This window comes from Pelodiscus sinensis, chromosome 1 (genome assembly GCF_052426305.1).
Source record: "Pelodiscus sinensis isolate ZL-2025 chromosome 1, ASM5242630v1, whole genome shotgun sequence".
NCBI lineage: Eukaryota > Metazoa > Chordata > Testudines > Trionychidae > Pelodiscus > Pelodiscus sinensis.
In genome coordinates this window covers 195,379,675-195,402,414 of record NC_143052.1, presented here as the reverse complement: position 1 = coordinate 195,402,414, position 22,740 = coordinate 195,379,675, and the positions used below count along the sequence as shown (strand labels likewise).

The 22,740-nt window shown below is 42.2% G+C and overlaps 1 protein-coding gene across 1 annotated transcript in view; it reads left to right on the top strand.

Moving 5' to 3' along the window:
- The window catches only part of TMPRSS3 (transmembrane serine protease 3), a 46,991-nt gene extending 24,961 nt beyond the window's left edge, over positions 1-22,030 (top strand). The window contains exons 12-15 of the mRNA XM_089776232.1: positions 1,729-1,881; positions 6,721-6,787; positions 14,116-14,246; positions 21,869-22,030. Of these exons, the coding sequence (XP_089632358.1) occupies positions 1,729-1,881; positions 6,721-6,787; positions 14,116-14,246; positions 21,869-22,030 (513 nt within the window). The remainder of the gene's footprint in view (positions 1-1,728; positions 1,882-6,720; positions 6,788-14,115; positions 14,247-21,868) is intronic.
- The last annotated feature ends 710 nt before the right edge of the window (positions 22,031-22,740 follow it).

The following is a 22,740-nucleotide window of genomic DNA, read 5'->3' as shown; positions in this document are numbered from 1 at the left end:
ATCAGTGCTTTTCTGGAAAAACTATGCTACTCCCGTTCAGGCAAAAGTCTTTTTCCGGAAAACTGTTCTGGAAAAGGGCCAGTGTAGACAGCACATTAGCGTTTTCCGCAAAAAAGCCCCAACTGCGAAAATGACCATTAGGGCTTTTTTGCGGAAAAGCGCGTCTAGATTGGCCACGGATGCTTTTCCAGAAAAAGTGCTTTTCCAGAAAAGCATCCTGCCAATCTAAACACGCTTTTCCGAAAATGCTTTTAACGGAAAACTTTTCCGTTAAAAGCATTTCCGGAAAATCATGCCAGTGTAGACGTAGCCAGCAGGTATAGCAGTGCAATATCATAAATGGCATTTCCAGTAGTGAATCTTTCATGATGGGTCCTCTTGGGCCACAACATACCCACATAAAAATTGATATTTGTGGATTTCCCATGAGCAGTTAGGAAAAGCAGATACCCACTCCTTATACATCTCTAAATAGATTCTTTGTCCATATATCCCAAAGAATCCTCAAGTAATATTTGTTCCAACATTATAAAGGCCCCAATTTGGGGGCTTATATTCAGGACTTCTAGTTCTCAGACCATTAAACAATGAGAAAATCATGGGCAAATAGTGTCCCACAATTATAGGAACATTGAACAGTGCTGATGTTTGTTCTGGGAGATTTTAATTTGACTATTGCATGTAATATGATTGAGTAAAGCTAAACAAAAATCAGAATTGCCATCCCATGAGAAATTCTGATATTTCAATATTTGTTTTTATTTTGAATTGCGACAATAAGATAAAATATAAAAATTTTACACAGAACAAAAAGTTCTGAAAAATTTTTATTTGGAACTTTCAATATTTTACATCAAAACAAAATATATCAGTGTTTCCAAATAGAAATGTTATAGTTTGGTTTGTTGAATTGACCCAAAATACTTCTTTCAAGTCAGTTCACCATTAAACTACTTTTTCCTATTATGGTACATTTGCTTATGGGTTCAGGTTGCCAAATGGCTCCATTCTTCTCTATGTACCAAGCTCCCTGGCCTGACTACATTATTCTTAGGGCTCCTTAAGTTATGTGACTCTCATCATGCACTATGTTGCGCAGTGAGAACACTGTTGCATTATAGGAGACGTAGTGCAGCCAGGGAGCACAGCCCAGAAGACAGAATGGGGACCAGAATGACAACTCCCATGAGGCAATGCACCACAATAGGGAAATGCAGTTCAAAGCTAGACTGACTCTAAATAAAGATTGTTTAACACGGGGTTTATTCAACAACTCAAAATATTCGAATTCAAGTAGAACCAATCAAAAACTAAAGATTTCATTTTGTTTTCCCTAATGAAACAATTCAATAAAATAAAAATTTTCCCTAGGAAAATTTTGATTTTGTGGAAACTGCATTTTCCGTCAGAAAATCACTCCCATGGACAATTCCCTAACCATTGTAACACTTACTACATCTTTGCACATATGAATGAGAATTTGCAGATAACACTTTTTCACAGCAAAGAGAGAAAGTATTTCATGTCTACTCCATAGAAAAGTTACTCATTTGTGAAAGTCAAAGTCCCTATAAGTGGGGTTTTTTTTTTCATAAGATTCAGAAGGGAGAGAGATTACGAAACTCTTACCAGTGGTATTTGCTATACTCCAGAATAAATAATCCCTCATATTTTGCGGGGGGGAGGGAGGAGATGCTGACCATTTGTTTGATTTCTTTGGTCTCTCAGGGAGATAGCGGGGGACCCTTAGCATGCAAAGATATGAACACCTGGAAACTGGTAGGAACTACCAGCTTTGGGATGGGCTGTGCAGAAGTAAATAAACCAGGAGTCTACAGTCGTACCACCTCATTTCTTGACTGGATACATGAACAAATGGAGGTTTGTTTTCCCCCTTCCATCTTTTGCCTGATAATCAGAGTTTGCTCTTACTTCAAGTCTGTCCATTAATCAGAACGAGAGGGCTCCAACAATGCCTATACAGTCAAGTATTGCTGTCTTACTGGGACAGTCAACATTTTAGTTGTCTCTGGGAGACCCAAGGAGAAAAGAAGGGATAACCGCTTAGGATGACAACCAGCCAGCTGATGAAGTGAAGAGGCTTTATTTCTCAAAAAGAAAAATAAGCATTAGCAATAAAGTATCTATTTCATTTTTATAATTGTTTATCATATGTACAATATTTCAGCAGTCATTTACTGTCCCATGTGGATTAAAGCAATCATGTGACTTTAGAATCATTTCACAGAGCAGTAAGATGAATATTTTAAAACTTTTACTTTTTAGAGAGAAGAACTGTGAATCTGAAGATAGCATTGATTCACTGAACTTTTGAAACTGGATTTCAAATTCCTGCTCCACAGAATCATGTACCCCATCCAATGGACTCTTAGGCTGTGTTTTATATTAACAGCAATTACTTTCTATCATCTCTTCACTCAAACTCATAACTTACTGTATGTAATGAAAAGAGCAATGGTCGTTTCTGGTTTCATTCAGCCCCTTTCAGAGGTAAAAGCCAGGAGGATTCACGATGATGTGTATGTATGTGTTTTGGCACCTATACATCTCATGTAAAGAAAAAGCTGCAAGAAAACTGATAATAGAGTGCTATATTGACTTGGGTGATACTAGCTAAAGATTATAGAGGAAGAAATTTAAAATAGTGACTGTTTTTATACTTTCATTCCAGGGATCAGAGTACAAGAAATTTATTTTCTTCCTTGATCTGTGCATATTTAAGACTCATAATCCACTTCCCAGCTATTATCAAACTGTTTTGTTAACTAAATTAATAGAAACAAATATATGATGATTTTTCAAATATGCTCTGTTCTCATTATTAAGAGAGATTTAGCCCAGATCCACTTGCATCTTGCTGAAAATATACCTTAGTGTGACTCAGGGATTTCATGACATAGTAAATGATTGGCTCTGAAACTGGCAAAACATAGCTTTGAATTTTACACTTAAATTCTGAGACTGTCTTAAAGATACTCAGAGGGGTAGCCTTATGAGTCTGTACCTTTAAAAACAATGAGTAGTCCGGTGGCACCTTAGGCCATGTCTAGACTGCCACGCTTTTCTGGAATATTTCTGGTATTCCTGAAAAACAATGCTGTGTCCAAGGAACGTGTCCGCTTTTTGGAAAAAAAATTCAGAAAAGTGGACGCGTTCTTTCACCATACCTGTAAACCTCATTCTACGAGGCATAAGGGTTGTGTCGAAAGAGCAGATTTTTCCAAAATTTGGTGCTGTGTAGACCTGCCAAATTTCAGAAAAGCCTCTTTCGAAAGAAAAGCGGAAAAAGATACGCAAATTGCGGTTCAAACAAACGAATTGCAGTTCTAACAAAAATATATATGGTATCATGAGCTTTCATGGGTAAAACTCACTTCTTCAGATGAGCTCATCTGATGAAATGGGTTTTGCCCATGAAAGCTCATGATAGATACTGTGTGTCTTTTTATTAGTCTCTAAGGTGCCACCAGACTATTGGTCCTAAAGATTGTTTATCAGTCTCCTTTTTATTGCTTTTGCATGGGTTACAGAATGAAACACATGTCGATACAACTAAAAGATGCCATACAGCATGATAGCATCGCATACACTGTAACATAATATGGTATAGAACCACAGAAATGTATGACTGGAAGAGACCTTAAAGATCATCTAATACATCCTGCTGCAGAGGTAGAGCCAAGCAAACCTACACCACTTATGACCATCTATAAGTATATCCAATGTTTCAAACTCATAATATATATAAAAATGACACAATATAGCTCAGAAAAGCTGTCTTCAGAGAAAACAGTAGGTTTTGCATTGTTTGTGCCTGTCACATGAATTCTGCATGAATTGCTCACACGAAGACAACCACCTTATGATGGGGAAAGGCATCTTACGTGCTGCTGTGGTTTCCTGGCTTGCAACCTATTAATACAGCTGCCTCTTGTGGGTATGTTACAAAATACTCAGTATTTATATCTACTCTTCTAAAATAAGAAACACCTAGTTTTATGAAAGCAGCTGTGGGGTGGCTGGATAGTTCAAGCAATTGATAATGGTACACAGAACTTTTAGCCACCAATTCAAAGTGGGTCCAAGCTGCTATCACCATTTGATGGCTTGCAATGAGGTCTGGATAGTTAAGTTGCCAGCGGATAGACATCCACATCACAGAAATAGGGATATAAGCAACTAGTCGACTATCTGATAAGCAAAAGCTTATCGGATAGTCAACTAGTCCCTCCAAGTAGCTTCTCCCACCTCTGCTTGCTGCCTCTATTAGAGGCAACAAGAGGAAGGGGAGCAGGATCCAGTGCTGGGGGGAAGCGGTTTAAAAGCTGGTTCCTCCCCCTCAGCACCATCTCCAAGAGGCACAGGAGAGGCAGGGGGTAGCAGGGACCGGGAGCAAGCCAGGAATCAGCTGATTCCCAGCTCACACCCAGTCCTGCTGTCTCTTAATACATTTAAGACCCTGGTGGCTCTTAATACATTTAAAAATCAGAAGCACAGCAGAGGGGACCAGGTGCAAGCTGGAACAGCTGATTCCTAGCTCACGCCGGGTCTCCCCGCTGCACACCAACCTTTAAAATGTATTAAGAGCGGACAGGCTCTTAATACATTTAAAAGGCTGAAGCACAGTCAGGGAAACTCTGCATGAGCCGGAACAGCTGATTCCCAGCTTGCACTGGGTCTCCTCCCCTGCACTTTAGCATTTTAAATGTAGTAAGAGCTTGCCGGCTCTTAATACATTTAAAAGGCAGAGCCACAGCGAGGTTAGCTCCTGGGACTGGGAGCTAACCCTTCTGCAGCTTCCCCGCTTATTGACTAATTGACTAGTGGATGGAAAATCCAAAATTCAACTTTAATCTCCATTTTCATGTCAATCCTTCTTGACCGTCTCAACAGAGAATTATCCTATTACCTGTGGAGATCAGCTGAAAGTTGAGAAATAATTCCTGTAAAACCATTCTTAATTCCTAAATCAAATTATTTCATAAATAATCATTGTATTTTTCCTTTACATTTTAAAAAATATACAAATGCAAAGTTCAGATGACAATCCTTGAAAGAGAAAGTGAAGTGTAAAGATGAAAGAAAATATAAGGGGGGAAATAAGTGGGACAGGGGATAGCCTGAGAAAAAGACTTCAGGATATAGTCTAATAATTCTAGTGAGTGAAATTCTCCAGTAGGTAATTGAATTTTTATCCTCTACATTTGGGCAATTATGGTCTTGTAGTTAATGTCTAATTTTCTGGATGTTTTTAGGTTAATAGTGTACATGTGTAAAACATTTAAATACCATACTGGCATGTTTTCAATTCTTGCCTGTGGCCATGACTTCTATTCTTCAACCAATGGCTATTTGAAAAATATGTACAACCCTCCCCACACCAAAAATAAATAAATAAATAAAGGAAGGAAGGTTGCGAGGATGAAGGGGGGTGAGGAGGCTTCAGTTTAATTAGGTTTTTCTTTATAATTCTTTGAGAAGTGCTTCAGTGTTTGACAATCCTTGCACTAAAGCCATGCATATTTTTAACATTATTAAACAAGCTGCTTACCTGATTAAACCAATTAAAAATTTGCAAACTCAGGTCACAATTATAAGAACGGGGAGCAACACAGGATTACATTGTAAAATATCCCTTAGCCATATGGCACAGGATGTGACATGCCATGGGCAAGATGACACAGACAGCAACACCTTACAAAAAAGCTACCGTCTCAGCAAACAGATTAGTGATTTTAGACTTAAATGTGTGGCATGTTTCAAAAAACCCTTTGCCATCATCAGTGAATGGCAGAAGAGGAGCACAGAGAGACTTCATTGAAGTGAAGGAGGCAAAGTTTAAAATGTGCTACCATGATCCAGTAATTACAAAGTGAAAAATTGCAGAGTTGGTGCTTGGGGCAGTGGCAGTACATGGAAACCCATCACCCATCAGGGCGTTTTGGGGAGGGGCACGGAGCAAGGGCAGGGTTAGCCCTGCTATGATGGCTGGGGGGTCCCAGGCCCTTTTAAATTGCCTGGGCCGCTGGGCAATTGCCCCCTTCATTCCTTGGAAGGGCTGAGAGAGCTGAAACTGACCTGCATAAAAGTGAGTGCAACAAGGGAGTAGTTTGAACTGGGACACCACGTGTGCCTCTCAGCAAACTTATGGGATTTAACTGTTGTGTTGCTGACCAGTGCCTCGGAGTAGCATTTGGGTGCAGTCTAATCATCAAGAGACTTGCTGTTTCCAGTACGTCTATTGAAAGCCCATCTTCTGTAGGTGTATCTTTGGAAGCATTTACAATGCACATATTGGATTTCTTGTTTTCAAGGTAGAACAGGCCCATAGCAAGGAAAGCAGTATCTCACTTACATGCAACTGAAATCTGAGCGATTACACACAGCACAGGAAGACGCAAGCCAAAATTGTCTGGTAGGTACAAAGGAGCTTTAAGGCAGGCTTACCACCAGTGTTCCTTGACTTTGATCTGAAGAGACACACCCAACATTCAACTTTATTCTCCATTTTCATGCCATGTAGGCTGCAGATGCAACTGCTAGGTAGTTGTTGCTGGGATTTTTTAATGTTTGCTTTGTCTCGTAGTTTTCTTGGCTGTTAGATGCCAGTCTCAGTGACTGAATGAAAATACACTTTTGCTAATTTGGAAATCAGCTGGCAAGTGACTTTAATCAGCATGCTTCCACACCTCATAGAAGCGAGATAAAATACAGTCTCACAGATTGCTCAAAAAAATGGAGATCTGCCCTTGGACCAGATCTAACTGTCACTGAAGTCAATGGAAAGGTTCCTACTGATTTAAAAGGATCTGAACCCTCATCTTTAAAAAGTGTTTTGGAAATGTATCATGCTGTTCGACATACAAAGTTATTATGAATCATCAACAAAATGAGCAGTTAATTCCAGGATACTTACTGTATGCTTTTACAAAGCACATATTATATATTCCTTCAGTGTTGAAAACATTAACATCATGAAAATAACTTTGAAAGAAAATTAGGAAGTTTTGATGCAAGGCCAGAGCAAGTTAATTATAGCAGAAGAGTAAGCAAATCTTAACTAGGTGCAGTTTTATAATATTTGGGGTCTGATTCTGCCACCTGTACTTATGTCAAGAACCACACTCACTGACTGGATCACTTGCAGAGTATGGAACAGCTCACTGTGTAGAGAATGATGTGTTTCTAGCTACTGCGAGGCAGCGGTGGTATTTCTGCTTTGAACTTAGAATTAATTTGCTTGTGTGGGTATAATGGTAGGTGCTGTGATGCTGTGTAAATATATGCTCCATGGAGAACTTGCAGGGTAAAGATGAGATGCAGTATATGAATGTGGAAATAGGAGGGTAACAGTAACAAAGCCTTGCAGTTACACGGGCTCAGAGTACAAATAACTTCAAGGTCTGATTAATTACTTTTGTGAAAAATTTCCCATTGCACCATCATTTCCTGCCCCTCTCCTCCCCCCGTCAAAAAATTGTTAGCCTCTTTCCTCCCAAGCATTCTTCACTCCAGGGATGGGGAACCTAAGACCCTGGGGCTAGATGCAGTCCCGGCTTTTCTGGATCCAGCCCCCGAGGCTCAGGGCTCCCCGCCCCCCAGCACTGCGGAGTCCATGCTGGTGCTCCAGCCTCCCCCCAGCCATCCTCCACAGGGCTGGAGAACACAAAATCTACTAACCTGAGCGCTCTAAGGCTCTGTTGTACAAGGAGAATGTGGCAAATGTCTTTCTTCTTCTCAGTTAGGGTCCACTTCAGTGAGGGGTTGGTTTGTTTGTTTTGCTTCTTGTGTGTGCCCCCCCCACTGATTTTTCTGCGGGTTAGCGGCCCCGATTCAAAAAAGATTCCCCACCCCTGTTTTACCCCCCTTGTTTCTCAGTCAGTTGACTCTGGAATTGCAGCCTCTTATCAGGAGTATTTCTGCTTTTCAGAAAATAGCTTATACATAGACATCAACTCACACTTTTAAGAATAGGCTGGGTTCTGATTAGCCAGCACACACAATAAAAAGTTTGTCATCACTAAGCCAATGAGTATCTAGTTTTTCAGTCATACTGCAGAGAGAATATTCATCACCCCATTATACCAAGAAATCTGATAAGGTTCAACAAGGACAAGTGTAGAGTCCTGCACTTTGGACGGAAGAATCCCAAGCATTGTTACAGGCTGGGGACCGACTGGCTAAGTAGCAGTTCTGCAGAAAAGGATCTGGGGATTACAGTGGATGAGAACCGGATATGAGTCAACAGTGTGCCTTTGTAGCCCAGAAGGCTAATGGCATATTAGGTTGCATTAAGAGGAGCATTGCCAATAGATCCAGAGATGTGATTATTCCTCTTTATTCGGCTCTGATGAGGCCACATCTGGAGTATTGTGTCCAGTTCTGGGCCCCCAATTACAGGAAGGATATGGACGCATTGGAGAGGTTCCAGCAGAGGGTGACCAAAATGATTAGGGGGCTGGAGCATTTGACCTACAAGGAGAGACTGAGGGACTTGGGTTTGTTTAGTCTGCTGAAGAGAAGAGTGAGGGGGGATTTGACAGCAGCCTTCAACTTCCTTAAGGGAGATTCCAAACAGGCTGGAGAAAGGCTGCTCACAGTAGTGATGGATAGCACAACCAGGAACAATGGTCTCAAGTTGAGGTGGAGGAGGTCTAGGTTGGATATTAGGAAAAACTATTTCACTAGGAGGGTGGTGAAGCACTGGAATGGGTTACCTAGGGAAGTAGTGGAGTCTCCATCCCTAGAGGTGTTTAAGTCTTGGCTTGACAAAGTCCTGGCCGGGTTGATTTAATTGGGATTGGTCCTGCCTTGGGAAGGTGGATGGACTTGGTGGCCTTCTGAGGTCTCTTCCAGCTCTATGGTTGTATGACCAGTGTAATGGAGGGGAAAATGTCACTGGAACTGAAGGTCCTCACAAGATAAATTTCTCCCACTTCTATAACTATCTGGGCTTGTCCTTTATGTTTTATTCCCCAACCAGGATAGGCTTTGGCCTTCACATAGCAACAGGTGACCATTAGTCCATGTCAACAATTGATTCTACTGATCATTTGTATTAAGTAAACTTGGGTGGGCCACAGTTCATGTAAGAAATTCATAATTGAGTGAGTTAGGTCTGGAAGCCGTTGACCAGTGTAACTAGTGCCACCTCAGTCCATTCTGGGTGAGGGGGGAAATACACACAAGGATCTTAAAAGTCTGGTCTGGGGAAAATAGCACTGTAGCCTTTCATGCAGTGCGGAGGTGGGAGAGCAATGCTATAGAAGGCCTCATGTCAGCTGAGCAGGCCGGCCAATACTAATGCCATATCACAATGTGCATGAATCCAAGGCTGTGACCCATGTGCATGGGGAAGAGGGATCCACAAAGTTCTGAGGGTGCAGGTGGGGGTAAATAGGGATACATCATGACATATTAAAATGGGTTAAATAATGCTGCATTGTGCCATGCAAGGACAGATCATCCAAAGGCCTCAAAACACTGAAGAGGCATAAAAACTGAAGCGTCTCTCTCGCCATACATTTTGCAACTAGCAAAAGACACAGAAAAAGAAAACGGGAAGAGGAGGGGAGAGAATTGGTCATGGGGGGAGGAGAAGGGAGAGGGGGAAGAAGTGATTTAACTTTGAGAGGCAAGGAAGAGGTGACAAGAGCACCCATGGCTTGTGTGTGGGCGGGGAGGAGGACACTGGGGGTTTTTACATATTTGTCCCATTGAACAGGACAGCAGAGAGTCCCTTCTTCTTGACAGCCTGTGTGCTTGTGGGGGCTGCATTTCCCTGAGGGCTGCCCCTGTGAGCTGAGGTAGTGGGGATTTCCCCAGCTCTCCAGCCCACAGCGCTCTCCCCCTCTGTCCCTTAACATCAGTGTTCTCCTGGCCACTGATGTACTTCAGGTTGCAGCTCATGTCCTCAGGGCTCAGGCTCAAAGTGATAGGACTCCAGCTGAGAGTGAGCATTCCTGTGCAGCGTGGAGCTGGAGGAGATGCAGCAGGAGGTGGTGCTCCCCATCTTCCTTTGCCACTTAACCCTGGCTGCCCAGCTACATGTGGCAGGTTGCAGAGAGACCCTGTCACTAGCAGCAATAAGAAGCCCATGTGGGCAGCCTCAAAAGAAACAACAAGCAGGAGAGGAAGAGATGGTAGCTCCTGTTGCTCCCTCTAGCCACACTCACTAGCTGATCTCGCCACCAGTTCAGCCAAGAAATCTTGCCCCCGGCATGGGCAGCACAGCAGAGGACGCAGCAGCTAAATCATCCTGCCCTAGCAACATGAGATTTTTCTGGGGGCTCACAAATTGGCCAGGGTTTCTTGGCACAGGTCCCATTGGCCCAGACATTAATCTGCCACTGTGTGGGAGAAGAGGTAAGGAGGCAGCTTTATCCCGAAATTTTCAAAGATCTGTGTGGGATTTTATCCCTAAATGCTCTTGGCAAGCTGTAGGAACTACACATCAATAAACTGGCAGTACTGAGAAAAGCAGCACTCGGATGATGCAGCTTTCAGTGTCACAATCACAGAAAAGATTTATCTGTCTGTAAAGGATAGAGCGAGGAGCTGTACATTTACCATTGCCGTGTGTTACACTGCATTGCTACCGAGGTTGTTAGAGCTTTCTCTTGAGTTTTGTGACCTAACTTAGCTGTGTTTAGCATTTTACACAGAAAACTGGTTTTGAAATATTAAGTCCTTTTGCATATAACATGCCTCAAATTGTTAGGAAGCTAAAACACAACAAAGCTCCTTAGTTTCTTTCGGTTTTTTTTCAAACAAAGAGTAAGAAGTGAGGCAGTTATTCCCTGGTGAAGCCAACTCACTTTTTGTTAACCAATGTGACTGCCATGAATAATTTATCCTAGTGAGTCTTTTCCACAGCAACAACCTTTACTGACGCAAAACAGAAGACCCATGAAATCTTAAACCCTCAGTAGATGGCAGCATAAGTCAAAATTTGATCGATAGCAGGACTCTCTCAGCTTCTAAGTACAAGCTGAAACAATTCAAGTAGTAATATGTCTCAACATAAACCCCTAGGTTAAATTTTTCAAACATTGGTACGTTACAAAGTGGAACAATTTTTCAGCTCCCACTTAAGTCAACTGTTAGTATTCTGCACTTGCAAAATCAGGTCACTTGTATGCCTGAATTAGGGTAACTAGCTCTCAAGAAGCTGGGAAGGGAGCCCAAGAGACACTCTAGAGTCTAGACCCTCCAGAGTCTAGACCCTCCAAACTCAAGTGCAGACATAAACCAGCAGTCCCCAAGGGACTTCCCTGCCCAGAGGCCAGGAAGGGTGAGGGGTGAAGCACCCAGAGGAAGACATCCCTAGAGGCCCAACCCCTGACCTGCAGTCCTAGGGCTAACCATGGGGCAGGGCCTAGGGAGAAGGTAGCATTTGAAGAAGATGCTAAGCACCCCTCCCCTGGAGATTGCTGCAGAGCCTACAGGACTGGGGCAGGAAAAGGCTGGAAATAGCTTCCTCCGCACCATTCCAGCGTTTCCCCGTGCCAGCGCTGTGCAGGCCTTTGGCACATGCGGGGCTTGGCTCCTCCTGGGCAGCGTCCTGGGCCAGAGGGTCTTGAGCTTTCCATGGCTGCCAGCCCAGCCAGAGGCAGGGGAAAGGGAGACGAAGGAGCCTGCCAGCCACACTCTTGCTGAGCTGAATGATCTGACCAGGGTCTGGTTCTCTGTGCAGTGCTGGGAGCAGGATGCACCCTGCTTGGGAGGGATAGTACGGGGGAGCAGTGGGGCTAAGGGGGTGAAGGAGCACAGCAGGGAGAGGACAGTGAGAGGGGGAGCATGTAAAAGGCAGCCGAGATGATACATAACGATCCACCACCTGTCTGGAAACAGAGCAGGGGATGAGGCGGGCCTGCTGGCCAAGAGTCGGCACACAGCAGAGACTGAACTGATAGTCTCACCAAATCAGAACAGGTTCTTCTGATCCCAAAGGATCAGCCATAGTCCCAGGTCAATTTATAACTCAGATCTTACCCAACAGAGCACATTGTTAGCCAACCCTTTCAAATCTAAAATATAAAGATTTATTAATAAGTAGAAAGAAAGAAAAAGTGAGAGGTTAAAATTGTTAAAGGAATCAAATTATATACACCAATTGCAAAGCTCTTGGGGCAGGCTTGTAGCAGAGAGGGAATAATCTGCTGTCTTAGTTCAAGTCTTTGGAATATATGCTCAGTTAGGATGGATCAACTGTCCTGTCAGGCTTCAGTTCATAGCAGAGATCCATCACAGGTGATTACTGGATTGAAGACAATTAGAGGAACCCAGAGGGCCCTTTTTATAACCTTGCCCCTGTGAAATGACTCCCAGTGTAAAAGTATGTCCCAAGATACAGTTTGTCACATAAGAAAGTCACCTGCCAATGCATGATTCAGTCCTTTTGAGGCAGCAGCTATTGCTAATGTGCTAACCTGAATAGTCACATGAAAGCTCATCCAATGTAGCTTGGTACCACCCTAGGTGCATTGTCAGTCAAGTACTGCTATTCACTTGACTAATAGTCTTCTCACAATAGTCTGGTCCACCCTTCTGTTGATATCTCCCAGGCTATGTCTACATGTAGAGTTTTTGTGCAAAAACTTGAGGAGCATCCACACTACAAGCACATTCTTTCGCAAGAAAAAGTACAGTCAATTGTAAGAACTCAGGGCTTTTTGCGCAAGAGTTATTCCTCTTTCTACGAGGAATAAGCCTTTTGTACAAGCGTTCTTGTGCAAAAAGGCATGTGTGGACAGGCAACAGGGGTTTCTTGAGCAAGAAACTCCTATGGCTAAAATGGCCATCAGACCTTTCTTCCACAAGAGAGCATCCACACTGACATGGACACTCTTGCGCAAAAACACATCTCTTGCACAAAAGCACATGGCAGTGTGGACGTGCTCTTGCACAAGAACTTTTTGTGCAAGAACTCTTGTGTAAAAAGTTCTTGCACAAGAAGCCTGCAGTGTTGACATAGCCCCGGAAGCAAACATTTGAAATATATATAAATATATATCTAGCCAATTCTCATAACTTCAAATAGAAAAACGGTACATACATGTGAATAGTATAAACAGAATCAGGAAATCATCAGCTTTTCATATACATCTTACTTTACCCATTTCGTGCAAACATGTAACAGTGGTTGCAACAATGATCTATCTGTACATTCATATTGCAATCCAATAATGTCACAGTAGCACTATCACAGCAGAGGCAAACAAAATACTGTATAAAGAAATGTGTGTGTGTGGGGGGGGGGAGGAGATATTATGGCAGTTGTTGATACTCTACACAGTGCCAGAGCAATATTGTCTCCCGGGGTGGGTTGCACATATTGTTTTAGAGCAATCCCAGAAGAGATGTGAGACACAAAAAAGGGTGCAAAGGGCAAGTCTGAATGCACAAGAGACATGACTCAAAGGCCTTATCTATCTACATATTTTAGAAATGTCTGTCTCTCTGTTTGTCTGTCCATCTCTGAGTCTGTTCAAAAACTCCTCCTAAATGATGAGTTAGCACCATCAAATTCGGCATGCAGCTTCCTCTTCTCCTAACTTAAAGCAAGGCCAGGGTTTGGTTGTGTCAGGAAAATAGGAAATGCCTGGAACAGGACTGCTCCATAACATGGAGGGGCACAATATTGAAAGTGACAACTGGGGGCAGCGAGCAGAGAGTTATACTGCAGAGTGACCACTGGGGACAGTCGTGCCAGCAAGACAGTGGCCAGCAGAGCTGGGGTTCGCCATCTTGCCTGCCACCAAAACGGTGGCGTAGCCCTCCTTCCCCAAACCCTTTCTCTCCCCTGGCCCTTGGACGGAGTACCATGGTGGGGGCGGGGAGAGCAGAGGGGAGAAAGCTCTGCTGGCTGGGAGGGAGGAAAAGGTGCCTGCCAGCAGGGAGGGCTGGGCTGGGGTGGAGAGAAAAGGACCCTGCTGGCCAGGGGGCTGGGAGGACAGAGAAGGAGAGTTGGGGGGTGGGGGAGAAGACCCGAGCTGGCTAAGGGATTGACAGAGAAAGTCCAGGGCAGGAAAGGGCAACAAAAATACCAAAGAAGCATCTCACAATTTTTGCTTTGCTATTTTATTGTTTCAGGCTGGTACATTTTACTAAAGTATAGAAAAGAGACTACAGTGGAAAACTATGTCATTGTGAAGAAAAGAGAGGGATCAGAAATGACCTGCTTGGAAATCAGCATCATTACAGACTGCAAACATTGTACAGATGTGAGCACTCGGTCATTGTCATGAATGAAGAACTCCATTGTGAGAGGCAGGTTTCTAGAGAATATCCATTTTATAGTTGACATTCTGGGTGGAGAAGGAAAAAATTAAAATGATTACTGCATAGGGCATTACCTATCTCAAGCTCTACTATATTAACAAAACCCATTTCACAAACACTGTGATCTCATTCTGAAAGATAGGACTAAGATTAATTTCCCCCTGCCTTCCATAAAAGAAACAAACTAGTAACCGAACTCTAAATATTTTCACATAAAAGGATGCCAGAATATGCTGAATAGGAAGGAGATGGAAAAATAATTGAGAGGCATATGCTGAAAACCAGTCTAAACAAGATTCTCCTCAGCCTCCCAAATCCCCTCCATCTTTCCTCTGTTTCCTCATCTGTTTTTTAAAATGTATCTATTAATTGGAGATGACTGATAACCAGTGTCCCCTGTAAGCTGAGCACTTGAATGGCCACACCTGAGAGATTCAGATGCCACCAAGCGGATAGGCAGAATGTCTAGTGTCCACAGCCAGCAGCATGTGTTTCTGGTGCACATTCACACATGCCTCAGTGCACATAACAAAATGTATTCCACACATGGATGGAAAAAAATAGAGGGAACATTGGGGAAGTGGTTTCCATTATATGAAGAGTTTACAGTTTGGTGCAATAGCTCTCAGCCCCCCCTCCCTCCCACACACACACTATACAAATTATTCCAGCACCTCTGACAGCACCAATTCCTAGTTTATTATGACATTTATCTAATCATGGGACTCTCCTGATAGTGACTTTATTGGCTTTAATGGAAGGTAAAGGTGTTCAACACCTTGCAGAACTGGGATTTATGCAAATAAAAGTCAGTCTGCCAGCACTGAAAAACTGACATCCTTCACACCCTTACCTTCCGTTGTAACTGGGTTGAAACACCAGGGGCTATCTGGGGCATTTGAATTAAAGCAGCATTGTCTTGCAACGCATTCTATTTCCGAGATGCCTGGATACCCACAGTTTTCTCTTGCATTTGGTTGCACATCACATGCTCCTGGAGCTATTTAAAACAAAGTACAAGGTAAATAGTCTGACGTTTTTCATTAAATGAGGATGCCTGAGTTATTTTAGCAATAAATTGCACTGTTCTGTAAACTACACTTTCATGCACATGTGGGTCAGAAGTCAGGGGTACCACAGATCTGAGAAATACCCAGGCAGGTAGCAGGGGGCTGCAGATTGGGAGTGAGGGGCACTGCAGAGGTGCCTAAGCAATGTATTATGAAAGCTTCAGAGGGGAAGCCAAGTTAGCCTGTAACAGGAAAAACTTTAAAAACAACAAATAGTCTGGTAGCACCTTAAAGACTAACAAAACATGTAGCTTTTGTGGGAAAAACCCACTTCTTCAGATGACAGCAGTATTAGAAGCCCAGATAGACCCAGCTCAAAAGAGTCCCTCTGCAATGGGACCAAGTAGTGAAATGGATTACTTTTGGCTTATATTGCTGAAGAGCTATGTTCTAATTCACAGTTTAAATGAGTCCAGTGTCCTGTCACCAGTGTTGTGTAATGTCACCAGTGTTCCCTCTAAGCTGTGGAGCAGCAAAGCTTCACAGGTGATTAATCAGTCCCGCCCAATCAGAGGTTCAGGGCTCCCTGCAAAGAGTTGACTGACTGAGCAAGGCTGATTAATCACCTGTGGAGCTGTGCTGCCCCACAGCTTAGAGGGAACACTGCTTGTGAGTGCTGGCTATTTGCTCTTACCACTATGAAACCTCTATGCCGCTTTGCATAATTAACAGTCTTTCTCCAAAAGAAGCTGCCAGCACAGCAACAAGTGAGCATTTCAGTAGTTTTCCTTTGCTACAAAAGATATACAACTACAGGTAGGATAAAGTTGTAACTGTAAAATACTAAGAGCCCAATTCTAGCTATGTCAGAGATGAATTTGTCCCTGCTTTTTTGTAGCTGATATAAAGCACCTAATTCTCATCTTAAATTGATGTAAACTAAGAGTAACTGCACTGAATTCAGTGGATTACATTTGTGTACCATCCCAAAGAAAAGCTGAGAGCAGACTTGCAAAAATTACTGTAGAAAGGCAAATGTGGGAATAGGTTTACTTTATTGAGTTCTTTTCTTAAATCATATAATACTACCAATGTGAAAGTTAGTCCTTGTTAGTTTTTGTTTATTTGGAAAACTTTTCTTGCTGCTTTACTTAGTGGGAGTGGTGTGTTTACCAAACTTCCAAGTTTGAAATACTTAGATTCTCTGGAAAATGGAATCTTTACATGATTCTCTCACCCTTTATAAATAGCAAATTCCATGTAACAGGACTCTTGTCTATGTACGGAATTTGTAAAGCATGCTGTACATGTATGATGCTATCTAAGTACTAAAGACACACTCATAGCCTGGTTCTGAGGAGCAGGCCTTTTTTGGGAGTTGAGTGGACTTCTGTAGGGGGTCATCCTGGTTCTGCAGCTCCTAAAGCCTGATCTTGCCCACTGAAGTCAATGGCATTTACCACATACTATAATGGTAGCATAACTAGGGCCTTAGCAAAAGCTTTTGGGGGGGTTGCACAATAAGGATTTTGTAATACTGTGTCTTATAAATTTGTGAATTAAAATTCCTCATATTTCAAACTAAAATCTGAGGTATGTAATTTATATATGTTGGTGTATATACTTTAGAAGGCATTTAACTTGAACCATTAAATGGATTAGTTGCTCTAGCACAAAGTCCTCTAGGGGCTTCACTGTTGCTGGTCTATGTTCATGGAAGGCTTTCAGATGATATGGGACTAGCAGCAGTATAAAATTCCAAGGTAGACATATAGCTCCACTATCTGCTTCCTCTACAATACAAAAATATTGCCATGTTTGATTTGCTGGAAACTTACATCCAAAACAAGTTCATAAATTTTTAAAATGTATAAAATTATGAAATAATTCTCAATAGGATTTGCAAAACCTGTAACTTTTGTGGAAAAACTTGCCCGTCTAGACGCAGCCTATTGGTATGTCTACACTAGCCCCTTAGTTCAAACTAGGAAGGCTAACATAGGCATTCAAAGTTGCAAATGAAGCCCAGGATTTAAATATCCCAGGCTTTATTTGCATCTTCCCGTCCGGGCGCCATTTTTAAATCCCCTTAGTCCGAACTAACTGCCCATGGCTACATGTGGCAGTCAAACGTTAACTCGAATTAAGTCCTTAGTTCGAGTTAACTGTTACACCTCATGTTGACATGCCCTATTAGACTTAATTCCTCCAAGTCAATTTTTCCTACCTCTGGAGTCATTTTTTCCTTGAATACAAACAGCTTTCCATGAAGTCAGTAGAACACTACACAAATATATCAAAATTAGGCCCTATTTGGACAAATCTCTCCAGATAAAAACATGATTATTAGAAAAAACAGACCCACATCTAGTTAATGCTGCATGTCAGGAAGAAACATAATTTATTAGATCTCAAAAATCTTGGCTACCCCCTTCTCCCTCATGACAAGAAAAACCATTAGAGGGGTCCTAATTTTCATTCTCATTCTGAGTCATTATGGGAAAAGTACACTAAGTTTTGCATCTCAACATAACACAGAACATAATAGTTGCTTTAATATTTAACATTACTGAAATTATGAAACAGGATCTTTGAGAAATACCTTCTTTAACAATACTCAAAATTAGTGTTGGTTAATTTCAGGTGGTTTGAGCATATGCATGACAACTCCCCTGACCATAATATTTAAATATGCACTTACGCAGCAAGGCATTGCTGAGTCCCACAATGAGTGAAAGGGTCAGTAACCAGAACACCTTATTTTCCATTGCAGTCTTCAGTGTGCAGTCTTCAAGAAGAATGTGAGTCTACGGATGAAAATGTCTCTAGAAGGCCTTGTTTTATATCAGTTATGTTTGCTCAGATAGTTTCAAATAACATTGACCTAAGGAGGCATTTTTTTGGCCGTTCTCTCCAGTTATCTCATTTTGATTAAAATATTTCCTAGCCCATACAAAGTCCAGTGAAGCGATAAGTATTTGAGAGTGGGAAAATGCTGATGTAGATATAAAGTGTGGTTTAGAACTTAACGTGGCAATCAGGTTTTACACTCAGCACTGTCAACCTAATCTTATAAAAGTCAACACTATCATGGTTGTGTTCTGCCCATTTCAATACGATTATTTTCAATATTTAAAAAGTGATATTTTGGGAAGCCACCAAAGTACAGCTTTTTAAAAGGACACAAGTGTTGTCATGCTTTGCATAAAGACCATTTTCAAAAGTGTTTTAGGCTCCTAAGAGCCTAAATCCCATCAACTGTTGATGGGATTTTTGGCACCTAAGAGCCTAAATCTGTTAGGTGTTAGAGTGCTGTGGGCTACACCACCTAAATATCTTTAAATATCTGTACCTCAGTGTTCATATGTCTGAGACATTAGTTCTAATCTGTCATCTTATGTCATCCCCATCACTGTATATTGCAGTTAGGGGAACCGGCACACTCTCCAGACCCCTGAGCAAGGTGTGGGGAAGCTCTACAATTGCAGAAGGGGCGGGGCCCTGGGAGGAAAGGCCAGGGCCAGGGTAGTCAGCCCTGTATCGCTCAAACCATGGTGCCCTGTTCTCCCCCAGTTCCTAGTGCTGACTGGGACGCACTGCATAGGGCTCCTGCACTGATTTAAAGAGCCCCGGGCCCTTTTGAATCATTGTGGCCCAATTAGACCCTGTTGTCCCCTCCCCCCCCACCCGCATTGGTGAGCCTGATCTGAGCACTTTCTGACAGTGCATAATTCAGGGTTGAAAGCAGATGAAAGTTTTATGTAGGGTTTTTAACAGTTTTCTTACTTTAGAAATGAGGCCTCAGTTTAGTAAAGTGCTTAAGCACATGCCTGACTTCAATCATATAGTCTATAATAGACCACCTGTCTGTAGCACTGGGGTTACCTGCCAAAAAGAAGGCTGGAGAAGAAGGAGAGTTGTACTTCTCTCTGCCACGTAGTTGTAATAAAACCAATAAAAAAAGTTTGAAAAAAGACATGTAGAACTAGTGTCCTAGACAAATGAACACTTAGGCCCAGACACCTGTATAGCTCTTTCTTTCTCTCTTTCTAGACTTATCTAAATGGCACAAATCCAGGTCTAATTCTTTAAAATGTCACACTACTGATAACTGGAATTGCTACATAATTCAGAAGAACTGATAGAGGCTTGATAAAGGCTCAGCTAAGGCCTAGCATGGATGGCTAAGATACGGCACAAGTAACCCTTTCAAAATAAAGATCAATGACATTCCTCTATCAGTGAAGCATCTGGGGACAATTGAGGAACATAATTTAAGTGATTCACTTATGGTTATGTGGGAAACCTAGGGCAGATCTGGGGACCCTGCTGGACTCATACCTTGTCCACTGGACCACATTGCCTCTCACAAAGTTTGTTTCAAATCTCAGTTTTCAGGCTAATTGCAACATAAAATTAAAGTGTTTACCCGGCATTTGTAATGTGCTCTGAGATTTACAGATGGTAAAGCACTGTGTAACCACAAAGAATTAATACTACCCATATATATCAGATAGTAGTAGTAAAACTATATAAGAAAAATTGTAAACAAATTACTTGCTTCACACCCATCCACGAGACATTTGGAGGAGCTTTTACAAATAAAATAGTAAGGTATAAAAAACAAAGATAATATGATTTAAAAGCACATTTTATTTTTGAAAAAAAGAAAGAAATGATACATATATCAAATAGCAAAGTGATGGGAACCATAAAAGTATCCACCGAGTTAGGTGACAGAAAATGCTTGCTTGTGTGAGAGTAAACAGCTCCCAGGATGGAGCCCATGAATAATTCTGACTTGAATGCTTCAGAGGGGTAGAATAGTGATAGAAATGTAGTCGTGTTAGTCTGGGGTAGCTGAAGCAAAATGCAGGACAATGTAGCACTTTAAAGACTAACAAGATGGTTTATTAGATGATGAGCTTTCGTGGGCCAGACCCACTTCCTCAGATCAAATGTATGTTGATCTTAATGGATTGTTCACTTTCAGTCCTTTGGGTATGATGTCCATCTGTAGCTGAGTTAGTCTGTAACTGAAAAAACTGAAAAAACAATCAATACTCTAGCAGCACTTTAAAGACTAACAAAACATGTAGATGGTATCATGAGCTTTTGTGGGTACAACTCACTTCTTCAATGACTGGAGTATTAAAAGTTCAGGTCCAAGAATAAATAAGGGAAGGCAGAGGGGGGAAGAGGGAAGGGGGGGGGGGGAGGAAGGAAAACAAAAAAAGAGAAAAAATAATGAATTGGATTGTTCTAGTTATAAGAGGCTGATAAGAACAATTTGCACCTCTATAAGTAGCCATTGTTTGGTTGGTTAAGCCATTAGGATGTGGAAGGAAGTGTGCGAGCCAGCGGATATCTTTATTCATTCCTCCCTGATAGGATAAAGTTAAAAAAACAGCAAATGATCTGGTAGCACCTTAAAGACTAACAAAACATGTAGATGGTATCATGAGCTTTCATGGGCTCAAACTTGTGAATGAAGTTAAGTTCCAATCCTTCCCTGTGTATTTGGCTTGTGGAATTGGCCTGAAAGAACAGGGTGACTTTGAGATCCATTAATGAGTGCCCGAGATTGATATAGTAGTTGCAGCTATTTGGCCATTCTCAAGACCATGACACCCTTATTACCAGAAAATCACCTCCACTTCTCTCCTTCTTTCAAGACGGCTAACAGGGGACAAATGCCAAGGGCCCAGGCAAATTAAAAGGGCGTGGAGGTCCTTGGGCTGCAACAGCAGTAGCTGAGATCTTCCTGCTGCTATGTAGCGGCATGGCGGCAGCTGGTGGGAGAGGGGGGGAATAGATCTGGACCACCTGGTTGGGGGGACGGGGTCTCTGCCACCTTTAAATTGTGGCGATTTCTAACTGAACAGGCCAGCAGTAGTGGGGGGCACCCAGAGTTGCTGACGGGGCAGGATAGGTAACTGCCCTGGGTCCTTTAATTCACCACAGAGCCCTAGGCAGCCCAGGCCAGACAAGAATTAAGGGTTGGCTGAGAGAGGCTAGTCCCCAGCCCCACCACTTCCACCGAAGGCCCTGCCCCTTCGGAAGTCCGGAAACCACCCCCACCTTTCCCAGGGGCCTGGCAATTTTGTCAGCAGCCCTGCCTGCTTGTCTTGTCAAATGAATTCCCTGACTGAGCCTTTTGCAACTAACTTGAGGGAAGTTTGTGGTTTTTCATAGGAATGGAAGGCTAGGCTACACCTCAGTCTTTAATTCAATCTACTAACTCATGCAAAAAACTACACAGTGACTTATCTTCACTAGGACTTTTCCTCAAGCTAGATAACTTGTGATAAGAACATGCTGGGGTTATGGAAAGCCTCCAGGAAGAAGTGCAAGAGAAACACAGAACATCAACACAGAAAGAAGAAAAGTGTGCTCTTACTCAAATTAAATAGAGGTAAAATCGTGCTGGAGCCAAGGCCCATCTATATTTTTTATCACTGATCTCTCTTTTCTTTACTTTACTGCATATGTTGAAATAACTCCATTTTGTAACCACTTCATCTATTTTGAAATTACTCCTTTTTAACTTATAGATCCCAAAACGCTGGATTTATTTGGCGGGGCCATTGGATGATCCAGATCCTAAAGGATCACGCAAGGATGATAAGGATATTGTGGAGAAATTAAATGAAATCTTTGCATTCGTCTACACAGCTGAGTATGAGGGAGATTCTCACACTTTGGAAAAGAGGTGACTAAGGGAGGATATGATTGAGGTCTATAAAATCATGACTTGTAAAGAAAGTAAATAAGGAAGAGTTATTTACTCCTTCTCATAACACTAGAACTAGGTATGATCAAATTAAATTAATAGGCAGCTGGTTTAAAACAAACAAAAGAAAGTATTTCTTCACACAATGCATAGTCAACCTGCGGAACTCCTTGCCAGAGGATGTTGTGAAGTGCAAGGCTATAACAGGGTTCAAAAAAGAGCTATATAAATTAATGGAAGACAGGTCCATCAATGGTTATTAGCCAGGATGGGCAGGGATGGTGTCCTTAGTCTCTCTTGCCAAAAATTGGGAATGAGAGACAGGGGATAGATCACTTGATGATTCTGTTCTGTTTTTTCCCTCTTCAACACTTGACATTGGCCTTTGTCAAAAGACAGGATACTGAGCTAGATGGACCTTTGGTTTGCCCCAGTATGGCTGTGCGTGTGCTCTTATGTACCAGGGATATAGTCCTCACCCTAAAGTATGAGTTCTTTTTACCCTCTCTCCTCTCAAAAGTTCAATTCCAATCAATTCCATAACGTATGTACATTTAGCGGGAAGGGGGAATTCTGCATTGAAATTTTATGCAAAGGAAGTTCTCTGTAGCAACACATTCCCCTGTTCACCACTAGACAGAAGTATAAACATTCTTTTTCTCTGGCTCTTCTGTCCATCTGGAATACAAGGTA